This window comes from Crotalus tigris, unplaced genomic scaffold (genome assembly GCF_016545835.1).
Source record: "Crotalus tigris isolate CLP2741 ecotype Arizona unplaced genomic scaffold, ASM1654583v1 scf7180000018101.4720394464:4744507, whole genome shotgun sequence".
Classification (NCBI taxonomy): Eukaryota; Metazoa; Chordata; class Lepidosauria; order Squamata; family Viperidae; genus Crotalus; species Crotalus tigris.
The window spans coordinates 197514-222967 of record NW_024096823.1 but is presented as its reverse complement, the minus strand read 5'-3'; the positions used below and the strand labels follow the sequence as shown (position 1 = coordinate 222967).

Below are 25454 nucleotides of genomic sequence, written 5' to 3'. Positions count from 1 at the left end.
CAGCTCAAAATAGATACCTTTATGCTTAGAGACCCTAGGACTTTACAGCAGCATATAGTAGAAATCAGCTAGAAAGTCTAGAAACCAACTAGTTAAAACTGCCTCTATATGTGTATGATGGTTGCTATCTTCCTATAAAAGAACCTTTCTGAATCCCAAACCTCTGTCCAGGAAATTCTGTAGATAAAGTATAATCATTAAATGTATGTATGGGGCTGTGATAGACTTTGGATGTCATCAAGGGGAGTGACATATGTTTCTATTTAGGAATAAGATTTTCTGCAGGTGTTAAAGACTCACTCATTGAATAACCATAGGAGACTGCACCTTCCAGATATGCCGAAAAACAATCTCTATTAATCCACAGGCCAAATCCAATCTTGAATCAAATAAATATAGTTGAATCAACGTTCTTATACTTTTACTTTACTTGTTAAGGCACCAATTATAACTTTTTTTAAAAAAAAATCAAAAGGTATATTTCAGCAAAGTGAAATAATAGATGCCATTATTTTTCTTAAGTATTCATTTAGGTTTTTTAAAAGAGAAATATAATTCACTGCACAAATATTTACATTACAAAATATTTCAATCAGTCAAACAACAGACATTGCACCTTGTGATCATCTCCCACAATCATATATTGCAGAACTGCTCAGTTTTATTTTAAACCATTTCAAATATCACCTGCTAAACATCAAAATAATGACATTCAGCAACAGTTTTAAAACATACTAAAATACATTTTAAAAGTTGTTTATGCATAATATGTTTTCAAAAGACACAATTAAGAATCGGCTCAAAACCACATTGCTAATAATGGTCAAATTCATCAAAGTGCAATATGAATACAATCAGAAAAGATGTTTCATTTCTTAGGCTGAATGTTATTAGCTGCTAATTTCATATATTTGGAAGTCCTTTGATGTATAAAAGCAGGCCATTTGAGTTTTCAGCTCTACTCAACTGATAATCACTACTGGCAAAATAACCAAGGAAGTTAGCTTGCTCACAGCATGCTTTCACCTGCTAAGAAATTCCTGCTGATTTCCAGGTACATTATTATGCACTGAGCAAATCATTTCTGAGCTGACATTACATGCTATCTCAGAATTGACCAAATGTTGGGAATGTAGCACTATGAATAATTGCCAAAAAACTGAAGACCAAAAGCCCTTGCTCCTCCAAGCTATATCTATTGGATGAATGATACCGATTAAAAATCCCATAATGCCCTTGTTTTCTTGTGTCAGTGCTGGATGACAGAACCTGTGGCCGTCTAGAACCATCATTCTTCATCATTGGCCATAGTGGCCGAGATTGCTTAGTGTTCAGTTTCAGCTATATCTGAATTCTGCAGGTTTTTATTCTGGCATTAGAGCAATACTCTGAGTGCCTTGTGGATACAACTTATATTTAAATTACTCTGGTTTCTAAATGCTGGGGGTGTACAAAACCTTTCTCATGTTAAATGGTTTTCACATAAAACAGCTTATTTGGAGCATTCTGAATAGACCCAACAGGCCCCAAATAGAGCAGTTCAAGAATTGAAAAACTTCCAAACTGCTCAGTACAATCCATTTCTAACTCAGAAATTTCTTCCAGAAGCCTGGAATCCAACATTTGATTTCACGACTAAGATAACTACTTCACTCTCATACCCCATGTTTTCCCGAAAGTAAGGCCTAGCTCGAAAAAAAGCCCTAGCTTGATTTTGGGCGGTGGGCCTAATATAAGCCCTACCCCAAAACTAAGCCCTAGTTTGGGGGCAAGGCACACACCTAAAAAGCAAGCTAGGGCAGGGGTGGGGGTATGGAGCCGCCCCACGGACCCCGCACCCACTTACTTTGCAGCCAGGCCTCTCCTCGCAGGTGGCATCTTCTGCAGCCAGGCCTGCATTTCTCAGTCACAGGCCTTTCCAGAAGGCCACTGCAGCAAAAAACTCAGCTATGGATTCAATCCATAGCTCGGTTCTGCAAATCCTATGCAGCCGAGAACTGAGCTATGAATTGAATCCATAGCTCGGTACTCGGCTGCAGAGGCCCTCTGTGAAATGCAGGCTGGAATGCAGCTGCAGAATGAAGCTGTTCCTTCAGCCTCAAAAGAAGTGGACCGGCTAGCGGGGCTGGCGGTGCCAGAGGTGAGTATAAAAGACATCCCCCCAAAATAAGACCTGGTGCCTCTTTTGGGGGCAAAAATAAATAAATAAAATAACACCCAGTCTTATTTTCAGGGAAACATGGTATTAAACATTCCCCAAAACTATCATTATTTTTTCTTCAATATACAGTTCCTCGACTATGACCACAACTGAATCCAAAATTTCTGTTGCTAAGTAAGACATTTGTCAAGTGAGGTTTGGGCTTATTTTATGACCTTTCTTGCCACCTTTGTTAAGTGTGCAATCACTGCAGTTAAGTTAGTAACACGGTCATTAAGTGAATCTGGCTTCCCCATTGGCTTTGCTTGTCAGAAGGTTGTGGAAGGTGGTCCCATGAACCCAAGACACAGCAACTGTCATAAATACGAGCCAGATGCCAAGCGTCCAAATTTTGATCACGTGACTATGGAGATGGTGCAATGGTCATAAGCATGAAAAATGGTCATAAATCACTTTTTCATGCCACTGTAATGAAATGAACAGTTGTAAGTCAAGGAGTACCTGTACTTTCTGTACAGAATTTTGGCAGGAATGGCATTCATCTCCTTGAAAATCAGAGTCTTCCTGAGTTACTTCCTTGTGGTTACTTTTGTTAAGGTGACCAACTGTCCTCCTTTAGGGAGGACAGTCCTCCTTTTGTAAGTTCTGTCCTCCCTCGAAAAGTGTCCTCCTACATGTCCTGCTTTTCGATATTTGAAGACTAATCTGCAGGGCTTTTTTTTCTCATAGAAAGCTCAGAACGGCATTCCAGCACCTTTTTTTGATGGTTTTTTTTTTTTTAACTTTTGCATGAACTGTGCTACTTCCACCACTGGCTTTTGAAAGCCAATAGGAATTGCTGCTGAGCGCACCAAAACACCCGGCTGGCAAACTTTGTACATGCAAGTTGTCTGCAGCGCAGGTGAATTGGCAGGAACTTTGCACCCCTCCCTGCTACCCAACTACACCATCTCCTAGTTCAGTGGTTCTCAACCTGTGGGTTGGGACCCCATTTGGGGTTGAACGACCATTTCACGGGGGTCGCCAAACAAGGCTGTCCGCCATTTTTTCCCTCTTTTCTTTGGCCATGCCCCTGGCACCCAGTGATGTATAAGTGGTTCGGGGTCACCACAACATGGAGAACTGTATTATGGGGTCGCAGCATTAGAAAGGTTGAGAACCACTGTCCTCGTTAGTCCGAAGATACCTGGAGGAGACAAACTTCCATTTATGGATGGAAAAATCAAAAAAGAGGAAATGCCATTTCAACAATAAATTGAATAAGGAATTTCTATTCATCACATCAAAGAAGGATAACAATGTTTTTTGCAATATTTGCAGCGGAAAATTTTGTATTGCACTTGGGGGCAGAGCAGCTATTACGAAACACTTGACCACCAAGAAACATAAGCAATCATCAGATGCATCTGCTTCCAGTTGTAAAATAACAAGTTTTTTTAAACTTCAAAATATTCTGAAGATGAAAAACAGTTAGCTGCAATGGAGGGAACATTTGCATTCCATACCATACCATAATTCACAATCAAAGTTTTCGTAGTATGGATTGTACAACTAAATTATTGAAAAAGTTTCACGATGCTAAATTTTCGTGCGCCAAGACAAAATGCAAGGCTATTATTAAATCAGTATTTAAAAATTGCTATGACAAAATACTTACAGAAGACTTGGAAACTGCAGCATTTGTAACGGTTTTATCTGATGCATCCAATCATAATGAAACTAAATTGTATCCAATACTAGTAAGATATTTTAATGTTACCAAGGGCATTCAAGTAAAAATTTTAAATTTAGAATCCATTGAGGGCGAAACTGCTGAAGTTTTGTCAAACCATCTATACAGAGTAATAAATGAAAACAATTTGAAATCCAAATTTGTTGCACTAACAGCTGATAATACAAACACAAATTTGGTGGGCAAAGACGCAAAGGGGTAAATAATGTATATGTAAAATTACAAGATTTACTCCAAAAGAAAATATTAGGAATAGGTTGTAATGCACATATTTTGTCAAATCCAATCAACACGGCATCATGTGCCATGTCAATTGATGTAGAAGCAATAATAACTACAATTTATTTGTATTTTAGTCATTTTACCGTTTGTGTGGCTACTTTAAAACAATTTTGTGAAGAAGCGAATGTTCAATACAAAAAGCTTTTAGGATATTCAAAAGTTAGATGGCTTGCTCTAACACCTGCTATAGAGCATGTTCTACAATTATTTGAGCCTCTCCATTCATATTTTTTAAGTTTAGACAAATGTCCTAAAATCCTGGAATCATTTTTCAATAATGAAATATCTGGGATATTAATGTATTTTGTACATAATCAAGCATCTATTTTTCACAAAACGATTCAAAAGATTGAAGGTGAACACATTTCAGCTACAGAAGTTAGTCTTATTTTGAATGACTTTATCCTTCAATATAAAACTCAATTTGAAGAAAAAATTCTTTCTTTAGTTATAAAAAGAAAATTGACAGACTTAGAGGAATCAAATCCGGGCATAACGGAAAAGTTTATCAAAGAAGTGCAGAATTTTTACCAAACATGTTTTCAATATATCGAAGAATGGTCTGAAACAAACATCACAAGAAATAACATTTTTCAATGGTGTTTTTTGACTTCATCGCAAGTACAGTATATTGGACAGATATTGAATCTTGTGTTGAGTTTTTACCTAAAGAAATGCCAGACATTAAAATAGATGACAATTGTCTCTTTGAAGAAATTAGAAGACGGAATGTATTTTTAAATTCTGAAAAATTAATACAATGGGAAAATAAACACACTGAAATTGATAAAAGATGGGTGGAAATATTCAGACATTTCAAAAATGAACATATTCCATGTGAACATTTATTTATTCTTGTTCAATTTACGTTGTGCTGCCCTGAAACTAATGCAGCAGTTGAAAGGTTTTTTTCAATTGCTAATGATTTTTGGAAAAGTGAGAAATCGAGATTGAATGTTGATATTCTAGCTGCAGCACTTGCCGTAAAATTCAATATGAAGGGTATTTCTTGTTCAGATATTTCCAATATGTTAGAAGATGATATATTGACAAAAAATATTCATTCAATGGAAAAGTACTCATTTAAAGAATAATTAAAGCATGTAAGCATAATTACAATATAAAATGTTATTGTTACAAATGTTTTTTATTATGCATTTATCATATTATAGTATATTCTGTATTATTGTTGCAATGAATAAAATGTTTCTTTTATTTACGATATTTTTTTCTTCAATTTATTTGTGTCCTCCTTTTCATTGTAAAAAAGTTGGTCACCTTACTTTTGTGCCACACTTTCGTATGTTAACCGATCATACTTTATTCTTTGTACTGTTTTTACTGCATCCTGGCATCTGGAGGGGGGGGGAAGGACTATTGACATGTCTTACGCATGAAAAGGGTCTGAGTGAAATGATGACATATTCTCATTTCCTGTTTTCACAGACTCTATTTCCATATTCTCTAGTTCGATGTGTAGAATTTGCAGTAACAGGTCAACAGTACAATACACTTCTGCAAAATTATCTGCCTTCCTTTAGAGTGTGTGTTAGCAAATTGCATCTGTCTATCAATTGCTTGATTTGGTATGAACAATAACATGTTGGCATGCAAGCTAGTCCCTGGAGTGGATATCCTAGCTTTCATAAAATAGCCTGAGCATATTTAGCATAAATCTGGATTATGGTTGGGCTTATAACATGCTGCCCAAAATGTGCTGAAGCCGATTGGTACTTTAATTACCTTTACTAGGATATGCTATATGTTAGGATACTGAATTTAGTAGCTGGAACAGTAAAGTGTACAATAGCCAGAACACAAAGTTGTAGTTGATTAGTTAGTGCTGACTCATGCATGATGCAATCTACACTATGATGGGTTGCTGTAAATGTAAAGGGGGAGTTTCCCTTTTTTCCCACCCTTTTCTTCTGTGTGTTCTGTATACTGTTTAGGTTTACCTCATCCTATTCCTGTGTTCCTGACTATCTTATGTTCTTCCTTTACTAGATGACAAAAACTGCTGTAAATTTGAATATTCAATATATTTATATTTATATAAAAGACAATAAGTTTGTTCAGTGTCTCCACCTTCATCTGGATAGCTGCTGTGCAATTCCTTGACACTATATGTGATACAGGTATAACTAACTACACCCCTTCTAACTACATCTTCAAATGTATTATGGAAAAATTTCCTCAGACCAAATCCATGATGGCTAGTAGACACCAACATGGAGGGGCCCATCAAGTGAAACCACAGGATATAGAATACTGGAGGAGCCAATGGCAAACAGCATCAGTTAATAGATTAAATTAAAGAAAAATAGATATGTTGTTTGTGAAACAGACAGGAAGGAGTACAGTGTAATAGTTTTGCATGAAAGTACGGTAGTCTGATCTTTTGGGGTGGAATTGACAAATATGCAAGGAAATGAAGATATTGACTTAACTGTGGATGAAAATGCTAAAATACGTATGTCAGAAAGTATGAATTGGTGTCATTTAAGTTGTAATGGGTGCATATGAAAGTAGGAATCCTGGGTTGGTGCTAGTTGCAAATTAAACTCTAGTAAATGGTGCTAATGTAAGAATCAGGGATGAGTTTTGGAAAAACAATGCAACATTCTTAAAGCATGTAATTCAGCAGGGGAAAAAAAAGATATCAATGGATAATGCAAAGTGCTAAGTGCAAAGAGAAGGTGCACCAAAAGTGACTGGCCATTCAAAGGCCAGAATGAGTAAGAATGGTGATTATGGTGAGTATTTGCTTCAAAAAGTTCTGTGTGTTCTAAAAACAGGATTTAACCATAAGACTATTCATACATAACCACGTCAAAGGAATGAATATTAATCTAAAAGGATGAGTGCTTTATTGTTTGGGATGAAAGCCTATGAAGGAGTGAATAGTAATGAGAGATTCTGAATGTAGGACAAACCAGGCTTTAGTAGTGTCAAGAGTAGATCTTGGGGAATGATGAGGGGAACAGGAGGGGGAGCAGGAGAAAAAAAAACCTGAAAATAAAATAACTGCAGGAAGAAAAAAAATGGTGTGTTTTTTTTAAAAAAAACATTAAAAGATAAAACAATCTCCTAATAGAATAAAAGGAAATAGGATATGTAAACAAGTTGAAAATTAATCCTGTTTTAGAGTTCCACAAATATGCTTAATATATTCAAAGTACAATATTTTGGTAATGGGGTTTATTAAATTAATGAGAAGTACAGTAGTTAATATAAATGTAAAGTCATATTAGGGAGGTGGGAAAAGGATTTGAAAGGAATGAAGTCAAAAAAATAAAATGAAGTAAAAATACATATCGGAGAACATCTGTCGCAAAAATACTGTAAGGATGAGGGAAAGATACTGTATAATATGTTCAAGAATAAAAGACGCCTACATAAAATGTAGACAAAAAGGCAAAGTTAATGTTGAAAGAGGCAGAAAAATATGTGGTTCATTTTTATAGTAATAAAAAAAATGATTTGGAAATAGGTAAAAAAAATGGCTGGCAAGAACCAGTAGTTTTCCACCCTCTGGAGAATTATGATGTCGTGCTAGGTCAGATGCCTTCCAACCCATCAACAGAAAAGCCAAATATCCATTGACCTGGAAAACTAGGAGGAAAAAGTCTAGAATTTAAATCTTGAAATGTTGTTATTCTTTTGAGGTAGAGCATGCCAAGTCTAGAAAGACACATCACAGCGATTGCACAAATGCTATTTTACTTTATATGGTGTGGTAGGAGAATCTTGAAAACCTATCAAAATTGCTCTGTGTCTTAACATATACTAAACAAAATCAAGGAAAAATGATTATGAGTTTTTTTTCTTGAGCTTCTTTCTATCTCTGGACTAAATTTCTTTTCTAAGTCCCTCCTGAATGGCTTGCTCTTACCTTCCTTCCTTAACAGCTCTCTCATGCTTTCCTCAAGGTCAGCTTTAAACTCCTTTACTAATACAGGTAGTCCTTGTTTACTGAGCATTCGTTCAGTGACCATTCAAAGTTACAGTGGCACTGAATGAATGGTAGTCCTCAACTTACAACCACAATTGAGCCTGGAATTTCTGTTGCTAAGTGAAACATTAGTTAGGTGAGTTTTGCCCCATTTTACAACTTTTCTTGCTGCAGTTCTTAAGTGAATCCCTGCAGTTGATAAATTAGTAACATGGTTGTTAAGTGAAACTAATTCCCCCCCAGGTCTCAAAAAGGGATCACATGACCCCTGAACCCTGCAACCGTCATAAATATGAGTCAGTTGCCAAGCATCTGAATTTTGATCATGGGACCATGGGGATGCTGCAAATGGTCATAAGTATGAAAAACGGTCATAACTCACTTTTTTTCATTAATGTTGTAACTTTAAACAGTGACTAAATGAACTGTTGTCAGTTAAGGACTACTTGTACTTGCAATGGGTCCTTGTAGTTCTTGCCATTGCAGCATCACTGCAGTCGGATGATTGTGATCCAAGTACTTGATGACTGGCTCACAATTACAATGTGATTGCTATTTGCAATCTTCACTGCTGGTTTCCAATAAGCAGTCAGTGGAGAAGCTGATCAGAGGTTGCAAATGGTGACCATGTGATGTCATGCTTAATGATATTGTGGGATTCACTTTAACGATGGCAACCAATACAGTCATATCATATTGCACTTTACGATCATGTTACTTAGGGATGGATATTCCAATCCCAATTGCCATCGTTAACCAAGAAATAATAATAATAATAATAATAATAACAACAACAGAAATAGAAAGACTGTGGCAAAAGCAAGCAAGGGTAGTACCAATAGTAATAGGCGCCTTGGGTGCAATCCCAAAAGAACTGGAGCACCACTTGAACACCATTGGCATTGACAAATTTGCCATTAGTCAATTGCAAAAGGCGGCCTTATTAGGAACTTACTATTGTCCATCCTGTGATGATATCTGTAATAACATCAAACATCCACATCTGCCTATCCAGGTCCTTGGTAAGGACTCAATAGGTAGACAAAATGCCAAATCCAGTCTGAACATCTGGCTGACTGTGCAATGATCCATAATAATAATAATAAAGTTGGAAGGGACTTCGGAGGTCATCTAGTCCAACCCCTTGCTCAGGCAGGAAACCCTACACCATTTCAGATAAATGGCTGTCCAGTCTCTTCTTAAAAACTTCCAGTATTGGAGCATTCACCGCTTCTGGAGGCAGATTGTTCCACTGGTTAATTGTTCTAACTGTCAGGAAATTTCTCCTTAGTTCTACGTTGCTTCTCTCCTTGATTAGTTTCCATCCGTTGCTTCTTGTCTTGCCTTCAGGCCTTGGAAAATAGCTTGACTCCCTCTTCTTTGTGGCAGCCTGAGATATTGGAACACTGCTATCATGTCCCCCCTCGTCCTTCTCTTCATTAAACTAGACATACCCAATTCCAGCAACCGTTCCTTATATGCTTTAGCCTCCAGTCCCCTAATCATCTTTGTTGCTCTTCTCTGTACTCTTTCTAGAGAAAAAAATAATGATCCTTCCTACTTGTATAGACCTACATATTGGCTTAGATTTCAATGTACGATGGTGGGTAATTCTCTGTGTACATAATTCTTGTCTGTAATAAAGAAACTAATTTTGCATCATCATTTCTAAAAGCCTTCTGCCAAGTCAGATGATTACAAGAGGATTAAAAATTATTGCCAAGCTTGACATGAAGCTTTGCAAAGTCTAAACAAGCAGTCTCCATCAGGAATGGAATAAAAACAATGAAACAATTTGGAATGAAACTAAAGTGACAAAATGCTGGAAGGAATATATTAAAGATCTGTATAAGACATGTTATATGTCAGACATATTGCCGAGTTTAAAACAAATGAATGCTATAAATGTGCCGAAGAAGATAATTGATGAAAGGGAAGTCATACACGCTCTGAGGATTTTGAAAAATAGTAAGGCTGCAGGTATAGACATTGTAACTGCAGAACTGTTAAAGATGGATGTTGGTGTTTCTAAAGTGGTTGTGCAATTTGTTTAATATGTGTGAAGGCTGCATCTGTGCCTAAGGTTGAGAGGAATGCCATTATTGTTCCCCTAGATCAGTGTTTCTCAACCTTGACAATTTTAAGGCATGTGGACTTCAACTTCCAGAATTCCATAGCCAGCATTGCTGGCTGTGGAATTCTGGGAGTTGAAGTCCACATGCCTTAAAATTGTCAAGGTTGAGAAACACTGCCCTAGATAAAGGGAAAGGAGGCAAGAATTAACACAAAAACATTAACATTAATGTTCAAACCAGATTTTTGCTTTTCAGCGATTAATGCTGCTAAATTAAAAGCATTATAATAAAGTGAATAGATTAGATTATTAAATGGATAAAACAAAGATATGCAGAGGTGTGGTAAATGAGATTGAATAAGTTCATTTTAGTTATTCATTCACTCAGCTTTTTATTTCTTACTCCATTTCTGTGTTCTACAAGATACTGCTTCCTCCATAGGGAAAGAGGACAATGGATAGGTATCTTTATCTGTTACATCCTACTCCCAGCAAGTCCAGATAAAATGGAGCCGGGCAGCTTCCAGCAATTACTGTTAAAAATACTGATAGGCCATTTATCTGACTCAGATATCATCAGCTTCCCCTAATAAATATTTGTGGTATCAGCCTAGCCTTCTTTGGACAGCAGTGATTTAAATGTACTCTGGCTAGCTCAGAGCAAAGGCAAAGGCATACTGTGCAAAACAAGTCCAATCAACTAGCCAAATACCATAAGCAGGACATATCGTAGGCCTAACAACCAGTGTTGAGAAATTTATTGACTCTGATGTTTCAGGTAACAGACAGCCAACAATTATAATTAGACACTTCCCTTAACCTATTCTGGATTCCTCTATTCATTTTGTAAAAATGTATCTTGGGTTGGTTGTTACTACACCTTCCAAAAGGAATCCTATTGCTTAACCATACCCTGAATGAGGAAATTCTTCCTTTTATCTATTACATACTCCCATCTGTGACCTCACATTCCAGAACTGGAACTTATTTGATGTTTATGGCCTGTCTGCCTGGGATGCAAATGAGCCTCTTGCCACTGATATTAGGAGGGAGCTATTTACTTTCTGGCCCATTTTTCTCCACAGTGAACCCTTATGGAAGGAGGCTCCCCTTTAGGAGGGGGTGCCTCTTTCAGATAACATTTTAAATATCTGGAGATCAGTAGATTTCTGAAAGTCTCCCACATGGGAAGTGAAAATGGCACCAAGCAAGGGCTGCCCGTACATAGATAAAGTCTGCACTTTGTTCTTGCGCTTCACAGATTTTGGAGGGTGGGTGGGAAAAGAAATAGGATGAAGCCTTATTTCCCCGTCTCTGACACTTCTTAGAACTCACTGCTGCAGTCAAGGGAATAGTGCACTCTCTCTGTAGCACTGCTGAAGAGAGATGTTTTGTTGCAAAGGCAGCCTAACCTCGCGTGGCTGCGGAAGACAGCTTCCTACATTCTTTTATGCACAACCGAAGAATAATAACCACATGCAAAAGAGAACAGGGCTCCTGTGCCTGTAGGGTAGAGCTCAGCATATCACCAAGTTCAAATTCTTCATCCTGGCCACACCGTGAGACAACCACCAGGGTAAGGGGACACTTGGGTCCACTCTCAGTTGTGGAAGTTCAGCAGATGATTTGAGGGCAGACGCAATTGCTCAGTCCAGCCTGAGGATTGCTTGGGGGGGGGGGGGAATCCTCAAAGAAAGTTCAGTAGTGCAAGATATGTTTGGAAGAAATATTAGATATAAATCTAATAAATGAATATCGATTTAGTTTACATGAAAATGTAAATTAAATCCTCTTTTTTTCAGCCTCTAGTGATTGGTGTTTCTGATTGCAATATAAATTATAAATAGAGAATGGGCATCTCTCTTATTTTTGAGGTGGACAACTGTGGTATGTAGCTAACATTCTGCAAAGATGCAGGTGACCATTAGGTGGCAGGGAAAAGATAGAGAAAATTCTTTGCTGCTTTGCTGCTCTCTAGTGGTTGCCCTGATATGATAAGACAATTGTGCACTTAGTACATGTGGCAGAGGCGCTACAGATAATCCTCAAATTTCAAGCACGTGTTTAGTGACCATTCAAAGTGAAAAAAAAGTGACTTATGACTGTTTTTCACAATTATGACTATTGCAGCATCCCCATGGTCACGTGATCAAAATTCGGACGCTTGGCTCATATTAATGATGGTTGTGGGATCTGTAGGTCATGTGATCACATTTTGCAAACTTCTGACAAGCAAAGTCAATGGGAAAGCCAGATGCACTTAACAACCATGTTACTAACTTGACAACTGTAGTGATTTATTTAACAACTGTGGCATGAAAGGTGTGAAATGGCAAAACTCATTTAACAACCGTCTCACTAAGTCATGTCACATGACATGTCGTGACGTATCGCGACTCTTTTTGCATTGCCGGCAATAGGATAGGCGCAGCTTCGGTATGATGAAACCAGCCTGCGGGCCGGCAGCTTGACATCCCTACACTAAGCAATGGAAATGTTGGGCTCAGTTGTCATAAATCGAGACCCACTTGTATTCTGTTCATTAAAAAATTGCATTTTTAGTAGCATTGTTATTAGTATAAGCCATGTTGAATAAAAACGCTTAAGATACATTTTGCTGAAGTATGTATAATGCAGTTATATTGGGGATCTATATGAAGCAGTCTGGAGATTATGTGCTACTATCTTAAGGCCATTAAATCTTTTAATGGCCTTAAAAAGTACTGGGGCTGCCTGGATGACAAAACAAACTAGGGGCATTTTCACATTGCTATCTCTTTCACTCACCAGTTCCTCTAGAGCAATGTATCTCAATGTTGGCAACTTTAAGATGGGTGACTTCAACCCCAGAATTCCCCAGCTAGCAAATCTGGCTGGAAAATTCTGGGAGTTGAAGTCCAGGCATCTTAAAGTTGTTGAGGTTGAGAAACACTGCTTAACCTTTTCTTTTGAGCACAGTGCTGCAACTATTTGTAGCTTTCTTTTGGCTGTGTTGTCTGAGGTCAACATAAATCATCACCATAAGCAAAGCTAAAACCCCCAAGGAGATGCTCTGTAATTTCAACTTAGAGTGTATTTCTTGTTGCTTCTAAGAAAACTATAAACTGGAACAAAGCCACAAATACCTAGTTTTGAACAGGAGGAAGTGAAGATGAATGAGATCACTGTTAGTTACTTCAGAAGTGTTACGGAAGCATAGACAAATAGTGGATAGATGGAAGATGGATTGTAAAATGGGTTGGCTCAGAGAAGATGAAATTCTTCTAAAACAAGTAAGAGATCAAAGGCCAACTCATATAAAGAGAGTTTATGGGGTTTTAGTGGAATTGGATTCAGAATCTGAATTAGTTAAAGATTGTATGATTAAATGGGCACAGAATATTGGTGAATCGATTTCAATGGATATTTGGGAACTTATTTGGATAAGAAATGTTAAATTCACACAAGCGCAAAATTTAAGAGAGAATTTTTATAAGATGTTTTATAGATGGCACCTTGATCCAAAGAAAATGTCCATTATGTACCCTAATTTACAGCCGAAATGCTGGAGATGTGGACACTTGGATGCTACTTATTATCATATCTGGTGGACGTGTAAGCATATAAAAGCTTTTTGGATTAAGATATGGTGGAATATTCAAAGAATTTTTAGAAAGAGGGTAAAATTTACTCCGCAACTATTTTTATTAGGTATTGTTATTGATTGTGATGCTAAGGAGGTTATATTGATGTTAAATTTGATTACAGCCGCTAGGCTGTTAATAGGACAATATTGGAAGAAGGAATCTTTGCCTACTTTACAAGAGTGGTTTTATAAAGTTTCGTATTTGGCAGAAATGGCAAAGATTTCGGCTTTTTTAAAGGAGCAATCTCAAGAGAAATTTTTTGCGGTATGGGAAAAATGGATAAATTTTATACAACATAATTTGGATATGGAAAAATATTATTTAGCTTTTCTATAACTTGTAATGATTGTTTTTTTTTCTTTTCTTTCTTCTTTTTTCTTTTTTTTATGCTTTATGTATTATTATTCATATACTTTTTTACATATGTTCTATTTTCCGTCTACCTTTTTCTTTTTTTCTTTTCCTCTCTCTTTTCCTTTTCTTTTTTCCTCTTTTTCTTTTTTTTTCTTTTTTTTTTAGTATATATTATTTACTTTAAAGCTTATGTTATGTATATTATTATTATATATATTATGATCATGATTTTTATTATTATTATTAATTATCTTATAAATTGTAAACGTTATTTTTAAAATTTGTTAAATAATCCTATATTCAGTTCTGGGAAGTCGGGGGGGGGAGGGTGGGGTGGTTGGGGGGGGTGGATGTTTATCTGTAAAATTTTTGAAAAAATTCAATAAAAAAAAAAAAAGAAGTGTTACGGAAGCGAAAGAGTGCTGAGAATTGGTAGAGGAAGTGAGTAAGATACGTATGGAGTCTAAACCTGGCCCGTGCTTCTTCTTCTTCTTTTGACAGTACAGTGATTACTTCAGAAATTTGTAAATGTATATGACTGAATTTCTCATGTCACCGATTATTTTGTGAGTCTCGCCCTCGGCTGTTAGAGAAACAGAAATAACGAGATATACTGTAACTTGACTTCAAATGTTGTATTCGTTTATTCTGTTAACAGTTGTTTTTTTCATTTGTGCAAAAGCTTTTAATGTGGCTAATACACTTAAAAACCCTTCTCTATTATTTTATAATGTATTTATCAGGATCCGAAAGTATAGCTTAGCAGTAGAATGAATTGCAGGCTGTGCACTGCAAGGGACTTTGATACTCATCTACGTGATTTCACTTAATCTTGTTGATTCTAAGGAAGTGGCTGTGGTTTGGGTCAGTAATATGAGTTCTACCACATATAAACTGGTCCCACGCCCTCCTCAACTCCATCAAGAAGTGAGTGAGAGCTTATCTAGCTGGCTCAAGAGAGATTAGCAGCAGCACTTTATTGGGAGAGAGGTAGTGATGCTGGCCACCATAAGAGAAGTAGTGGTTTCTCCTGTCTTCAGCAGGCCTTCCCTAGAACCAACCATGTTGGACAATTATTGCCTAGTTTCCAAAATATCCTTTCTGGAGATGGATTTGGAGAGCGTGGTAGAGCTGCAATTCCGGGTTCCTTAGAGGAAAAAATATTACGTAGACCTTTTTCAATTACATTTCAAGGCTGGTCATGGGACATAAATTTTGCACAGATTGTGTTTTGTGCTGGTAGATGATCTAGACATCAGACACAGATAGAGAGACAGCATCACTCCCAATCTTTTTAGACCTTCCAGTGGTATACAATACCATTCATTCATGCTACATTTCTAGATTGCCCATTGGACTGCCTATAAGGATTAGGAGTCGAGGGCATTGTTTTCAGTTTTAGGCTAAGCTGGCAATGCAGTGGAAGGTTTGGTCTAGTTATTGGAGGTTATAAGGATCCAGATGGGGAGAAGCTGGGCTACTGCAAATCATTCTACGTGGAGCTGCCCTTGAGGCTAGGTCCCTTAGGAAATCAGTTCAGCATGCCGCAGTCTAATTAATTATGCACCTAAATGTTCCAATGTGAGTGCTACTATGTCAGTTTTAAAGCCCTTTATAGCTCAGGGCTTTGATCCTATGAGACCACCTTGTCTGGACTGAATGTGCCCTTTCAGTGACATTTGGAACAGAGGTCTTGCTGAGAGTTTCTTCCCCAAGAAAGTGCTATATACAGGGTCTTCCCCTTTCCATGGAAAAAATTGTCCCCTAGCATCTGGACTTCTACATTCCCAAAAGAGCTGTAAATATATTGGATCTTGGGGAAAGCATTTGAGGACATGGACAAATAGCCTTCTCCCCTGTTAGAATAGTGAATAGAGTCATATTAATAAATATGTCAACAAATTAATAGTGAATAGAACAGAACAGAACAATGCATCTATGTTATTGTGGTTTTACAAGTTTACTTTTCTGCAGTCACTTTTGATGTTTGATATTAAATGGTAGACATATTCAGTGCTTTTGAGAATTGAGTTGGATAAAAGCTGCAAGAAATAGAACAATCTGTATTGATACAAAATATAATAAACATATATATCTTCAGCATAGGAAATTATAGAAATGGTTGCAAAATCTAGTGCTTCTCATTAGGGCCTTGACACTTTGGGGCACCTGTCCTCAGAGAGCTACAGTATATGATGCAATCTCATCCAATATTTGGGGAAGAGGTTTCAATGGTTAAAATCACTGTTATTTGGGGATACCTATAAATTTTTATGCTATATTGCTTTATTAGGTTATTTTATAATTTCATTTTGTGTAAGCCACAGGTTTTCTTAAGAGCACAACAGTAAAGTCATTCAGTCAATCAATTTGCGTACATGTAAGCCACACTGATGCTGGAGAAAAAAAATGGATTTGGAAAAAAAAATCTATTTCAAAATTACTTCATAGAAAAGATTATATTTTGAAAGATTCTCTGATTTAAAAAAGGCAACCAGGGACAGGTTGTAATTTTGCCCATTTGCTGGGAACATTTGAACAGCAAAACAGGCCAATACACAGATCACAATTTTCTCCACAAGTGGTATACTATATTTTTTTAAAATATGGTTATTATTTATAAATGGGTTTTTATATATTTATAGTAATTTTATTAAACATTACAATTAAAAAAATAAACTAACACAAACTTAAAAGAAAAAGAAGAAAAAATTAAAAGTGCAGGGGAAAAGGTAAACAAAGAAAAGAAAGAAAAAATAAGAGTATACTAAAGAAAAAGAAAAGAAATATACTGTATGAAGAAATGACTTCCCCCTTCATCACAACTTTAAAAATGTTAATAATGTATCACCTTCTAAAATACAGCAAATGGTCTCTTTTTCCCATATCCCATCTGTTATCTATAAAAAAATCCATAAAGCCTTGTCGTTCAGTCCTAATCAGCAAAAGGTCCATTGAGTCTTACCAGAGAAAACACTATCTATTTTAATCTTGATCAAATAAACCAAGTTTGCATTGCTTCCTTCTACTTTTAACAATCTTGATCTTTAGTTCATTTAAATAATGTCCTGGAGCAGTGGTGGCGAACCTATGGCACGGGTGCCAGAGGCTTCAGCTGGGTTTTATAAAATCTTTTCGCTTTAGGCCTCCACTGCCGTGTACAAAAAAAAAAAAAAAGATTCAATCAATCAGTCAATTTCAACTTCTTGCAGAGAAAAAAAGATCTTGCAAAGTTGGAATTGATTGATTAAACTTTTTGGTCCCACCCAGTCTACTGTTACCACTGCAGCCATGCCCACCCACTGGGCCACACCCACACGGCACCCGACGATGCATAAGTGAGTTTTGGGTTGCAGTTTGGGCATTCGGTCTCTAAAAGGTTCGCCATCCCTGTCCTAGAGTTTAACTTAATTTCATTTTTCTTCGTCCCTTCTCAAAAAATTCTTCAAAGCTTTAACAAGCCACTTTTGTAAATCCAATATGGGAAAGTTATCCAAGTCACTCTTTTGGTTTGTTATTTATATATTCCTTTAAACAGTGGTGGGATTCAAATATGTGAACAACCAGTTCTCTGTGTGGATGCCACTTCCGGAAGTCCATTTTGGGCCTGGGCAACAAAAAATGAGCTACTGATTCTGCCTAACTGGCTGAATGCCACCACTGCCTTTAAATTATTAGAACATCAGCCAGTTTGTTTTGTATATCCATTCTAAGCTCTTTTTCCAGATTATTCTTGTAGCTTGTCATTTTTAGATCCATTTTCAAATCAATCTCAGTCTTGTCTGATAAACTTGTTCCTGTTCCATACCATCTTTTAAACACAGTTGATCTATAGACCCTAATCCTCTTAAAGTTAAATTCTGGGTCCATTGTTTAAAAATATCTTTCAACATGTGCAATGTTTAAATATTTTGTTCCATTGTGTATATGGAGCTGTAAGTCAAATTTAAGTGCTCTTCTCCTTTATTTGTAATCTTTAATTCCTTCTGGTTCTCTCTAGTGTCCAACCTTCAAGTCCCATCCTATCATTTTTGGGGGAAAGATACTTACAAATAATTCCAACATCTTACTTCAAATCCATTTGGATGGTTAGCCTGTTTGTAACATTCCAAAATAATCATCCTTTTGCTGTTTATTCCAAAGAATTTTAAGTCCTTAAATTTATGTATATTTTTTTATATCTCACCCTTACTGTTTTTTATAAATAACACAAGATAATAAAGATACCGAATACTTTTGTTCCTATTTTCCCCACAACAACAACCTTAAACTTACACTTTTTTTTTTTAGAAGATGGAAACAAACCAAGCTCTAGGAAAGGCATTCATTCTTAAAATTCATCGCCTAGCCCAGGGGTAGGCAACCTTGGCTCTTTTATGACTCATGGACTTATGACACAGGTTTGCCTTACATTTGAGATGGCAATCTGAAGCTTCTGGTCAGCTTCATATTAATTGGGCTAGCCCAGCTATGCTGGCTCAGGAATTCTGGGAGTTGAAGTCCATGAGTCATAAAAGAGCCAAGGTTGCCTACCCCTTGGCTAACCTAATTAATATGAAGCTGACCAGAAGCTTCAGGCTGCCATCTCAAATGTAAGGCAAACCTGTGCCTCTAACACAATCTAAATAAGCAGTAGGTGTGAACTTAAATGGACTCCAGAAGATGGTAGAGGACAGGAAGACCTGGAGGAACGTTGTCCATGGGGTCGCAATGGGTCGGACACGACTTCGCAATTAACAACAACAAAGCAAGTAAACCTTTTTTATAACACACAGTTTATCACTATCATTTGCTATTTACTTCTGCTGTAAATAAAGACCAAGGGACCATCCATACAAACAAATTCATATATCCCCACAAGGTCATAGATCTTCAACAATTCCAGCAGTTAATTGGCCACCATGTTGTCTCTGGAATGTCAGGGCCAGGCAGATTCCCATTGACTGGAATTTCCTATCTCATCCTACCTTCCGCCCTTGAGATCTACTTCCTCCATGGGGCTTTGGTGTCTTCTTCCCTCCCCCATACTTCCCCACTAAACAAGAAAACTCCTTTGCCTTTATTGAAGGCAAAGATGCTTTTCATCATTCCTTTAACATGACAAGTTAATATGATATGGCACTGACGCCTCTGAAGAAATGCCTTTTCTTCTCAGGTTGTAAAAGCAGGGACTTTAAAATGCTTCGTAACTGTTACCCACAGGTGTCAGAATCATTTCCACTTTTTAAAACCCTATGTGATCTTTTATATTGCAGGTTCCTTCCCCCTAGATCTGCAAGAGAACCTTTTCTGGGGCCCTATAGCATTTAGTAGAGCGAATTGGTTCAAATCTGCCCTCTTGGTAGCTTCAGAGAAAGTCCTAAGAACCATTAAAGGTTTTTAACCAGCCAGATGACACCTCCACCTCCCACCCTCCATCCTATAGCAAATCCAAGTCACCTACCTCTTACGATGCTCAGTGACAGCTTGAAGTTGTTTTTCAGCCGAGGGTCATCAACCAGCTCCACCAGCTGGAAAAGTTTGTTGAGCTGCACTTTGATCCCCTCATACCTTTTGGCCTCAGCCCGGATAGCTGCAGAGATCAACTGCCTTTGCAAATTCATGGTGTATCTGTTGTTGGCAGAAGTGACTCAGGATCTCAGCCCATGGTGCAACCTCCTGTCTTTTCTTCACCAGGGAAGTTAAGCAGGCCCCAGGCAACCTTAAAGTGCCCACTTCACTCTCATGAACCTGATCGGGGTTTTTTTTCCCCCACACTCTCTCTGTCGGTTGCACTTCCTGAGAAGAACGTCACATTTCAAAGCCACTGCGCTTTGAATCACCCCATCCCTATCTGATTTTGACACTAGGTAAGGGCGTAGCTATGTTAAAAAGAAAAAAAAAAAAAACCTAGCACAGCCAGTGTCTTCTCAGCCAAGGCCCGCTAATCATCCTCTAGGATCCCAGGCTACATACTCCAGAGCAGGCGGGACAGGATTCACAGGTGCTGGAACTCTGGCTCCCAAAAGCTATAATTACTGCAAAGTATTTTTGGCAGCTACATCTAGATAAACAGAGAACCATGTGGAGGCACACAGCTACCCTCACCACCCAACGAGATAGACACACCCATGGACATATCTTGCCCATGAGGTATAGTCTGCCCCCACAGGAAGCAGTAAGGAGAAATCAAAGCCAAATAAGAAGACAATAAGACAATAAGAGTAAACACGACAGACTATATAAAATTATGTATACAGTAGAGCAGGTAACACTGCTGGGGAAAAGTTTTCCCTGCCTCACTGACAAGGTCAGAACCTTAACTCATCGCCTGAAACTAAATGCAGGGAGGTTTAAGATCAAAAGGAGGAAACTGTTTTTTTTAAATAGTACACAATTAAATTGAAATTTGCAATCAGCAATTGGGATAATGGCAGCCAGTTTGGATGGATTTAAAAAGAGGCCAGTACTAGACAGGCTTATGGAGTATCAGGCTATTAATACTTCCTTATATTGATTTCCTATAATTTCCTACTTTCTGAAACCTGCCTTAAATAAAGGTTCCCAGGAGATGATGATGGAAGTTTTCAGCCTCCAATGAATGGGTATATTTCCCAAATGTATTCATTTGGCCAGATTGTGACATAGATTGGCGGATTCAATGGGACTATGGCCCAATCCAGCATGGCTTTGGGGTACTATGGGAAGATCAAAGGACAATATAAGAAAATGGGGTTTTCCTAGAGAAGACATTCTGTGTGACTATGGAGAAGAACATCTCATATATGCTGCAGTGCCTACACGTCCTTCAACGTGTATAGAGGAAGACCTCACGCTGGTGAGAGAAAATGCTAGCAATGTGGCCTAATACTAGGCCAATGTCATTTAATGCTAATCCTATTTTTTTTACATACCTTTTTCACATGCTCTATTTCTGTGCAGGATCCAATCTGGGTCAGTCGCTGGGACCAAAGGTTTAGTCTTCCAAGCTTTGAGATTCCTGCTGAAGCCCATCTTCAGAGAACTTCTCTCTAGCAGAGTATGTACTTTGGACTATTCTCTGTGCATGGTATTTATATGGTGGCTATTGTGGGTGGCTTTTCCGATGTCCATTGGAGTGTTGATGGCTGGCTATTAAGTCATTGGCTGCTGTTTCCTTGTACTACCAAGCCTTGTCTCCTAAGCACTTGATAAACTGATGGTAAATCAACACTCCTATTGACTGACAAGGGGCCTGTTTCCCAAGCTTCAATCACTCCCCTGGCTGTTTTTGTGCCTGCTCGTCCAACAATCTTAGTAGCTGTAAAATTGAATGTATGTCCCTGTTTACTGCAAATGTGAGGCTACCAATGAATTCAGGTCTCATCACCGCTCTCTTGTGTTCTTGCAATCTGGTGGTTAGCTTCTTCTCTGTCTGTCCTACATAGTCACAGGGGCAATCCATGCAGGGGATCCGATAGATTGCATTGGAAGTATCTCCCATCTCCAAGTAACGCATAATTTGTCCTCATATGGCATTGTATATTTATATGACCTATTTGATACCTGTTTTACTTGCTCAGTGTTGAATGTTATATGTCTATAATCTGACGGTGCTTCCAACACGAATAAAGAAAGTACAGTATTCTAAGGAAAGCTCATCTGACCAATCCAAAGGTAAAAGGTGAATTATCAAGTATAGACAGAACCATTTTTTTGTGTGGAAAATTTCATGCCCAAAGGATTGCAAGCCAACCACAAGTGGAGTTCAAATCAAGAGTGGGCAGGATTGCTTTCTATTTTTATTATTCTTGGCGTAATGGAGATAGGGGTGAGAATAGACCACTGGCTATATTCCTTGTGCTCTTCTACTAGTTGCATACAGGAAATACAAGTCAATTCTGTATCCACAATGACTGTGCCTGTTGTAGGAATGACTGTGCTTATATGCCAAGGACGGCTACATGAAAATTTATTCATTTATTTGTTAAATTTATCAAGAACTGAGCCACAGAGCAGATTTGCCAGATGTGTGAGCTTGTCCTTTGGAGGACATGTTAAAAATTAGGCATGAGCTCTGATGGCCTGTTCCTGCTTTAGAGCCCTTGAAAATATTAACAGCTGTAGCTTTTTGCATTGTACCATCCACGCTTGATCTATCTGTGTGTCAGGTAAAAATTTATCGGTCATAAACATTTATTTATTCTTTAGTTTATATGCTGGCTATTTCACTGTCCAAAGTAAGCCTGGGTAGCTTATATAGTCATATCATTTTACAGAACCAGGCCTTGAGAAAGCATGATGATGAACTGCTGTCAACTAAGGATGGAGAAGCTAGGTGTAAATATTCTCCTGCTTTCAGTCTTCCTTGCTCTTTGTCATTAAAATTAGCTAACTTAGGGAGGTATCGTTCTGACAGTTTGCTTCAGTGTAAATGTCAAGGGACACCTTTTCCTGAAGCCAGCTTTCAGTTCAGAGTTGATCCCTAGAGCCAGAGTGTGAGCCAGCAACAAACAACTGGTATGGCTGGACAGATGCCCAGGAAGGTGTGAAAAGCCCAGAGCTTAGCTTTAGAAAATGCCAATTCCATCCCATGTCCTCTGCTGCTCTTCCAACGGCCTCGGGAGATCGGTGTCATTGATGAAAAAATTAGGCCTTTTAAGCAGATGGCAGGAGGTGAGCTGCGGCTTGTTCAAGATCACAAAACCAAAGAATTGTCCTTGTAAATAGTATATGAAGAGAACTTTTTATTTATTTATTTGGTATCAGGTCAAGTGACTCTTTATCAAATGCTTCCAGTGGGTTTCCCCAAATGCAGTTTGGAGACATTTGTTATCCCTTTAAATCTACCATTGCAGGAGGTGACAAGACAGAGCTGTGTCATTAATTTTCTGGGCGGAAGGAGAAGATAAGAAAGCGATGGGTTGACTGGGCTATTATTACAGCAGGTAAGAAAGGAGATATCAGGGATTTTAGTTTTTCAGTCTTACAGGGAAATTTAATGTTGCAAAACAGATATCCAGGGGTGCTACCTGGTAATCATAAACACATTCAAGCCAGAAGACCTTTGAATTGACTATGGCACCTATTGATATGAAACAGGGCTACTAGAGAATAGTTCTCTCTAGAGTCTAGACAGATAAGATCAAGAACAAATACCTGTTAAGCCAGTCTTGCCAATGAACCACATACACACACCTTGTTCTGAGTAAAATTTTATACTCCGGATTTGACAAGGTTGCATATGAATTTAGATTACAAATTACTTTGCAATTCAAATATACTAAGCCAGCCTTACTGCTCATATTGGAGAGTAGGTCCCTCAAGCTTCTGCCCTCAAACCCTGCTGTGCTGATGCCACCAATGTTGCCCCATTTCCTGAAAAATGAACAGCAACAATAAAAACAGAATAACAGAGTTGGAAGGGACTTTGGATATCTTCTAGTCCAACCTCCTGCTCAAGCAGGAGATCCTATTCCAGGGGTTTCAAACCTGGCCCTTTTATGAACTTGTGGACTTCAACTCCCAGAATTCCTCAGCCAGGCACGCTGGCTGAGGAATTCTGGGAGTTGAAGTCCAGAAGTCATAAAAGGGCCAAGTTTGAAGAACCCAGCCCCATACCATGTCAGACAAATGACTGTCCAGTCTCTTCTTTACAACCTGCAATGATGGTGCACTCACAACTTCTGAAAACAAGCTATTCCACTGATTAATTGTTCTCACTGTCATTGATTCGCATTGATTCTCTTTCTGGTGCCTGTTGTAGTGCTATCTGCATTACTGTCTGTTAAGGAGGATTCAGACCATCATTTTTGCTTTATTCATTTTACCAGCAACATTTTTTTTCTTATTCAGCTTCGCTAATAGATGGGAGGGAGGAGGCTGGCTCCTTAGTGCAGCTGTATCGTATTAGTAATTGCCATATTTTCTTCAGGACTGTTAGATATTGCTGAGGTAGTACAATCAGCCTCCCTTCACAGCTGGGAGAAAGGCAGAGCCTGAAAAGGTCTTGCTAGAACCCCAAATTACAAGGAAAGATTTATCTTTTACTCCCAACGGACTTGGTTTTTTCCTTGAAGACGTTTCGCTTCTCATCCAAGAAGCCTCTTCAGTTCTGAGCAAATGGTGGAGAATGGAAGGATTTGTATTTCTTGCAATCATCTGGTCTTTAGCACTCTTTCTGAGAGTCATTGAGACCACTTAGAGATTTATCTGTGCCCTCAGGGTCACCTGAATCTTTTAATCTGAGTCTTTGGGTGGGGTTTTACAAAGGCTAGTCAAGAAAATGCAATACAATGGAAGTTAGAGAAGAGATAGGAAGTGTGGCACCATCCCCATGCTTCCTTTGCTGTCCTGGTGTATTTATAGATCAACTAGGCAAAATGCAGAAGCGCTATATAAAGCCAGTCCCCAACTCTTACAGGCATACAAGAAGTCTTTGACTTATGACTGTAATTTATTACAGAATTATGGTCATGGCAGTCATTAAGTAGATCACCATGTCCCCACGTGGGATTTCACTATCTTTTTTGCAATGATCATCAAGCAAATACTGCAGTCATTAAGCAAGTCTATTTTCTCCACTGAAAGGGTTTTGTGTTTTTTTTTTTGCCAGAAATCGGAAGTAGAAGCCGGAAACTGTCAAAAACCTCTGAAAAATATGGTTCCGTGTTGGCAGGACACTGCAAAGGGCCATGGATGTGAGCCAGTTGCTAAGTGCCCAAATTGTTAAACAAATGGTACTTTTATTCTTTAGCTTTCCTAAAACAAAAATAGCAGTTGATTTTAAAAATGCAGAATTCATGAAAGGGAAGGTATGCGAAATATAACATCTCCACTCATATTTATGGACTGCTTACATGCCTCCAATTTATCTCTTACATGTTTCACACCATGGATATGACTTACAGTGTACTCCGTTCTAAGCATTACCAATACTGTTGCATGAACATTAGGCCTTATGCATGATGTGACAATGATTCAGAAGTGTTTCAGGTTTAATGCAAGCACAACATTGCTCTGTTGTCTTTAAGCAGCCCTCCCTCTTTTTTCTTGGAAGCCTATAAAACAAAACAAAAAAACCCCACCCTTGTTTATTTATTTTATTTATTTGTAGTCTGCCTTTATTATTTTTACGAATATCTCAGGGCATCAAACATATCCAACACACCTTCCTCCTCCTATTTTCCCCACAACAACAACAACTCTGTGAGATGGGTTGGGTTGAGAGTGACTGGTCCAAAGTCACCCAGCCGGCTTTCATGGCTAAGGTAGGACTTGAACTCACGCTCTCCAGCTTTCTAACCTGGTGT

The 25454-nt window shown here is 38.1% G+C and overlaps 1 protein-coding gene and 1 long non-coding RNA gene across 3 annotated transcripts in view; one reads left to right on the top strand and one right to left on the bottom strand.

Moving 5' to 3' along the window:
- The window catches only part of AGAP2 (ArfGAP with GTPase domain, ankyrin repeat and PH domain 2), a 173929-nt gene extending 153632 nt beyond the window's left edge, over positions 1 to 20297 (bottom strand). The window contains exon 1 of one of the 2 annotated variants that reach the window (XM_039347740.1): positions 19628 to 20297. In XM_039347740.1, coding sequence (XP_039203674.1) covers positions 19628 to 19787 — 160 coding nt within the window. In that variant the 5' untranslated portion in view covers positions 19788 to 20297. The remainder of the gene's footprint in view (positions 1 to 19627) is intronic. The other variant, XM_039347741.1, reaches the window with a different exon arrangement.
- Positions 20298 to 21112: 815 nt separating this feature from the next.
- Positions 21113 to 25169, top strand: LOC120309968. The gene is made up of 3 exons (XR_005557233.1): positions 21113 to 21202; positions 23001 to 23090; positions 24758 to 25169. It is a non-coding gene; the product is annotated as an uncharacterized LOC120309968 (long non-coding RNA).
- Positions 25170 to 25454: the final 285 nt, after the last annotated feature.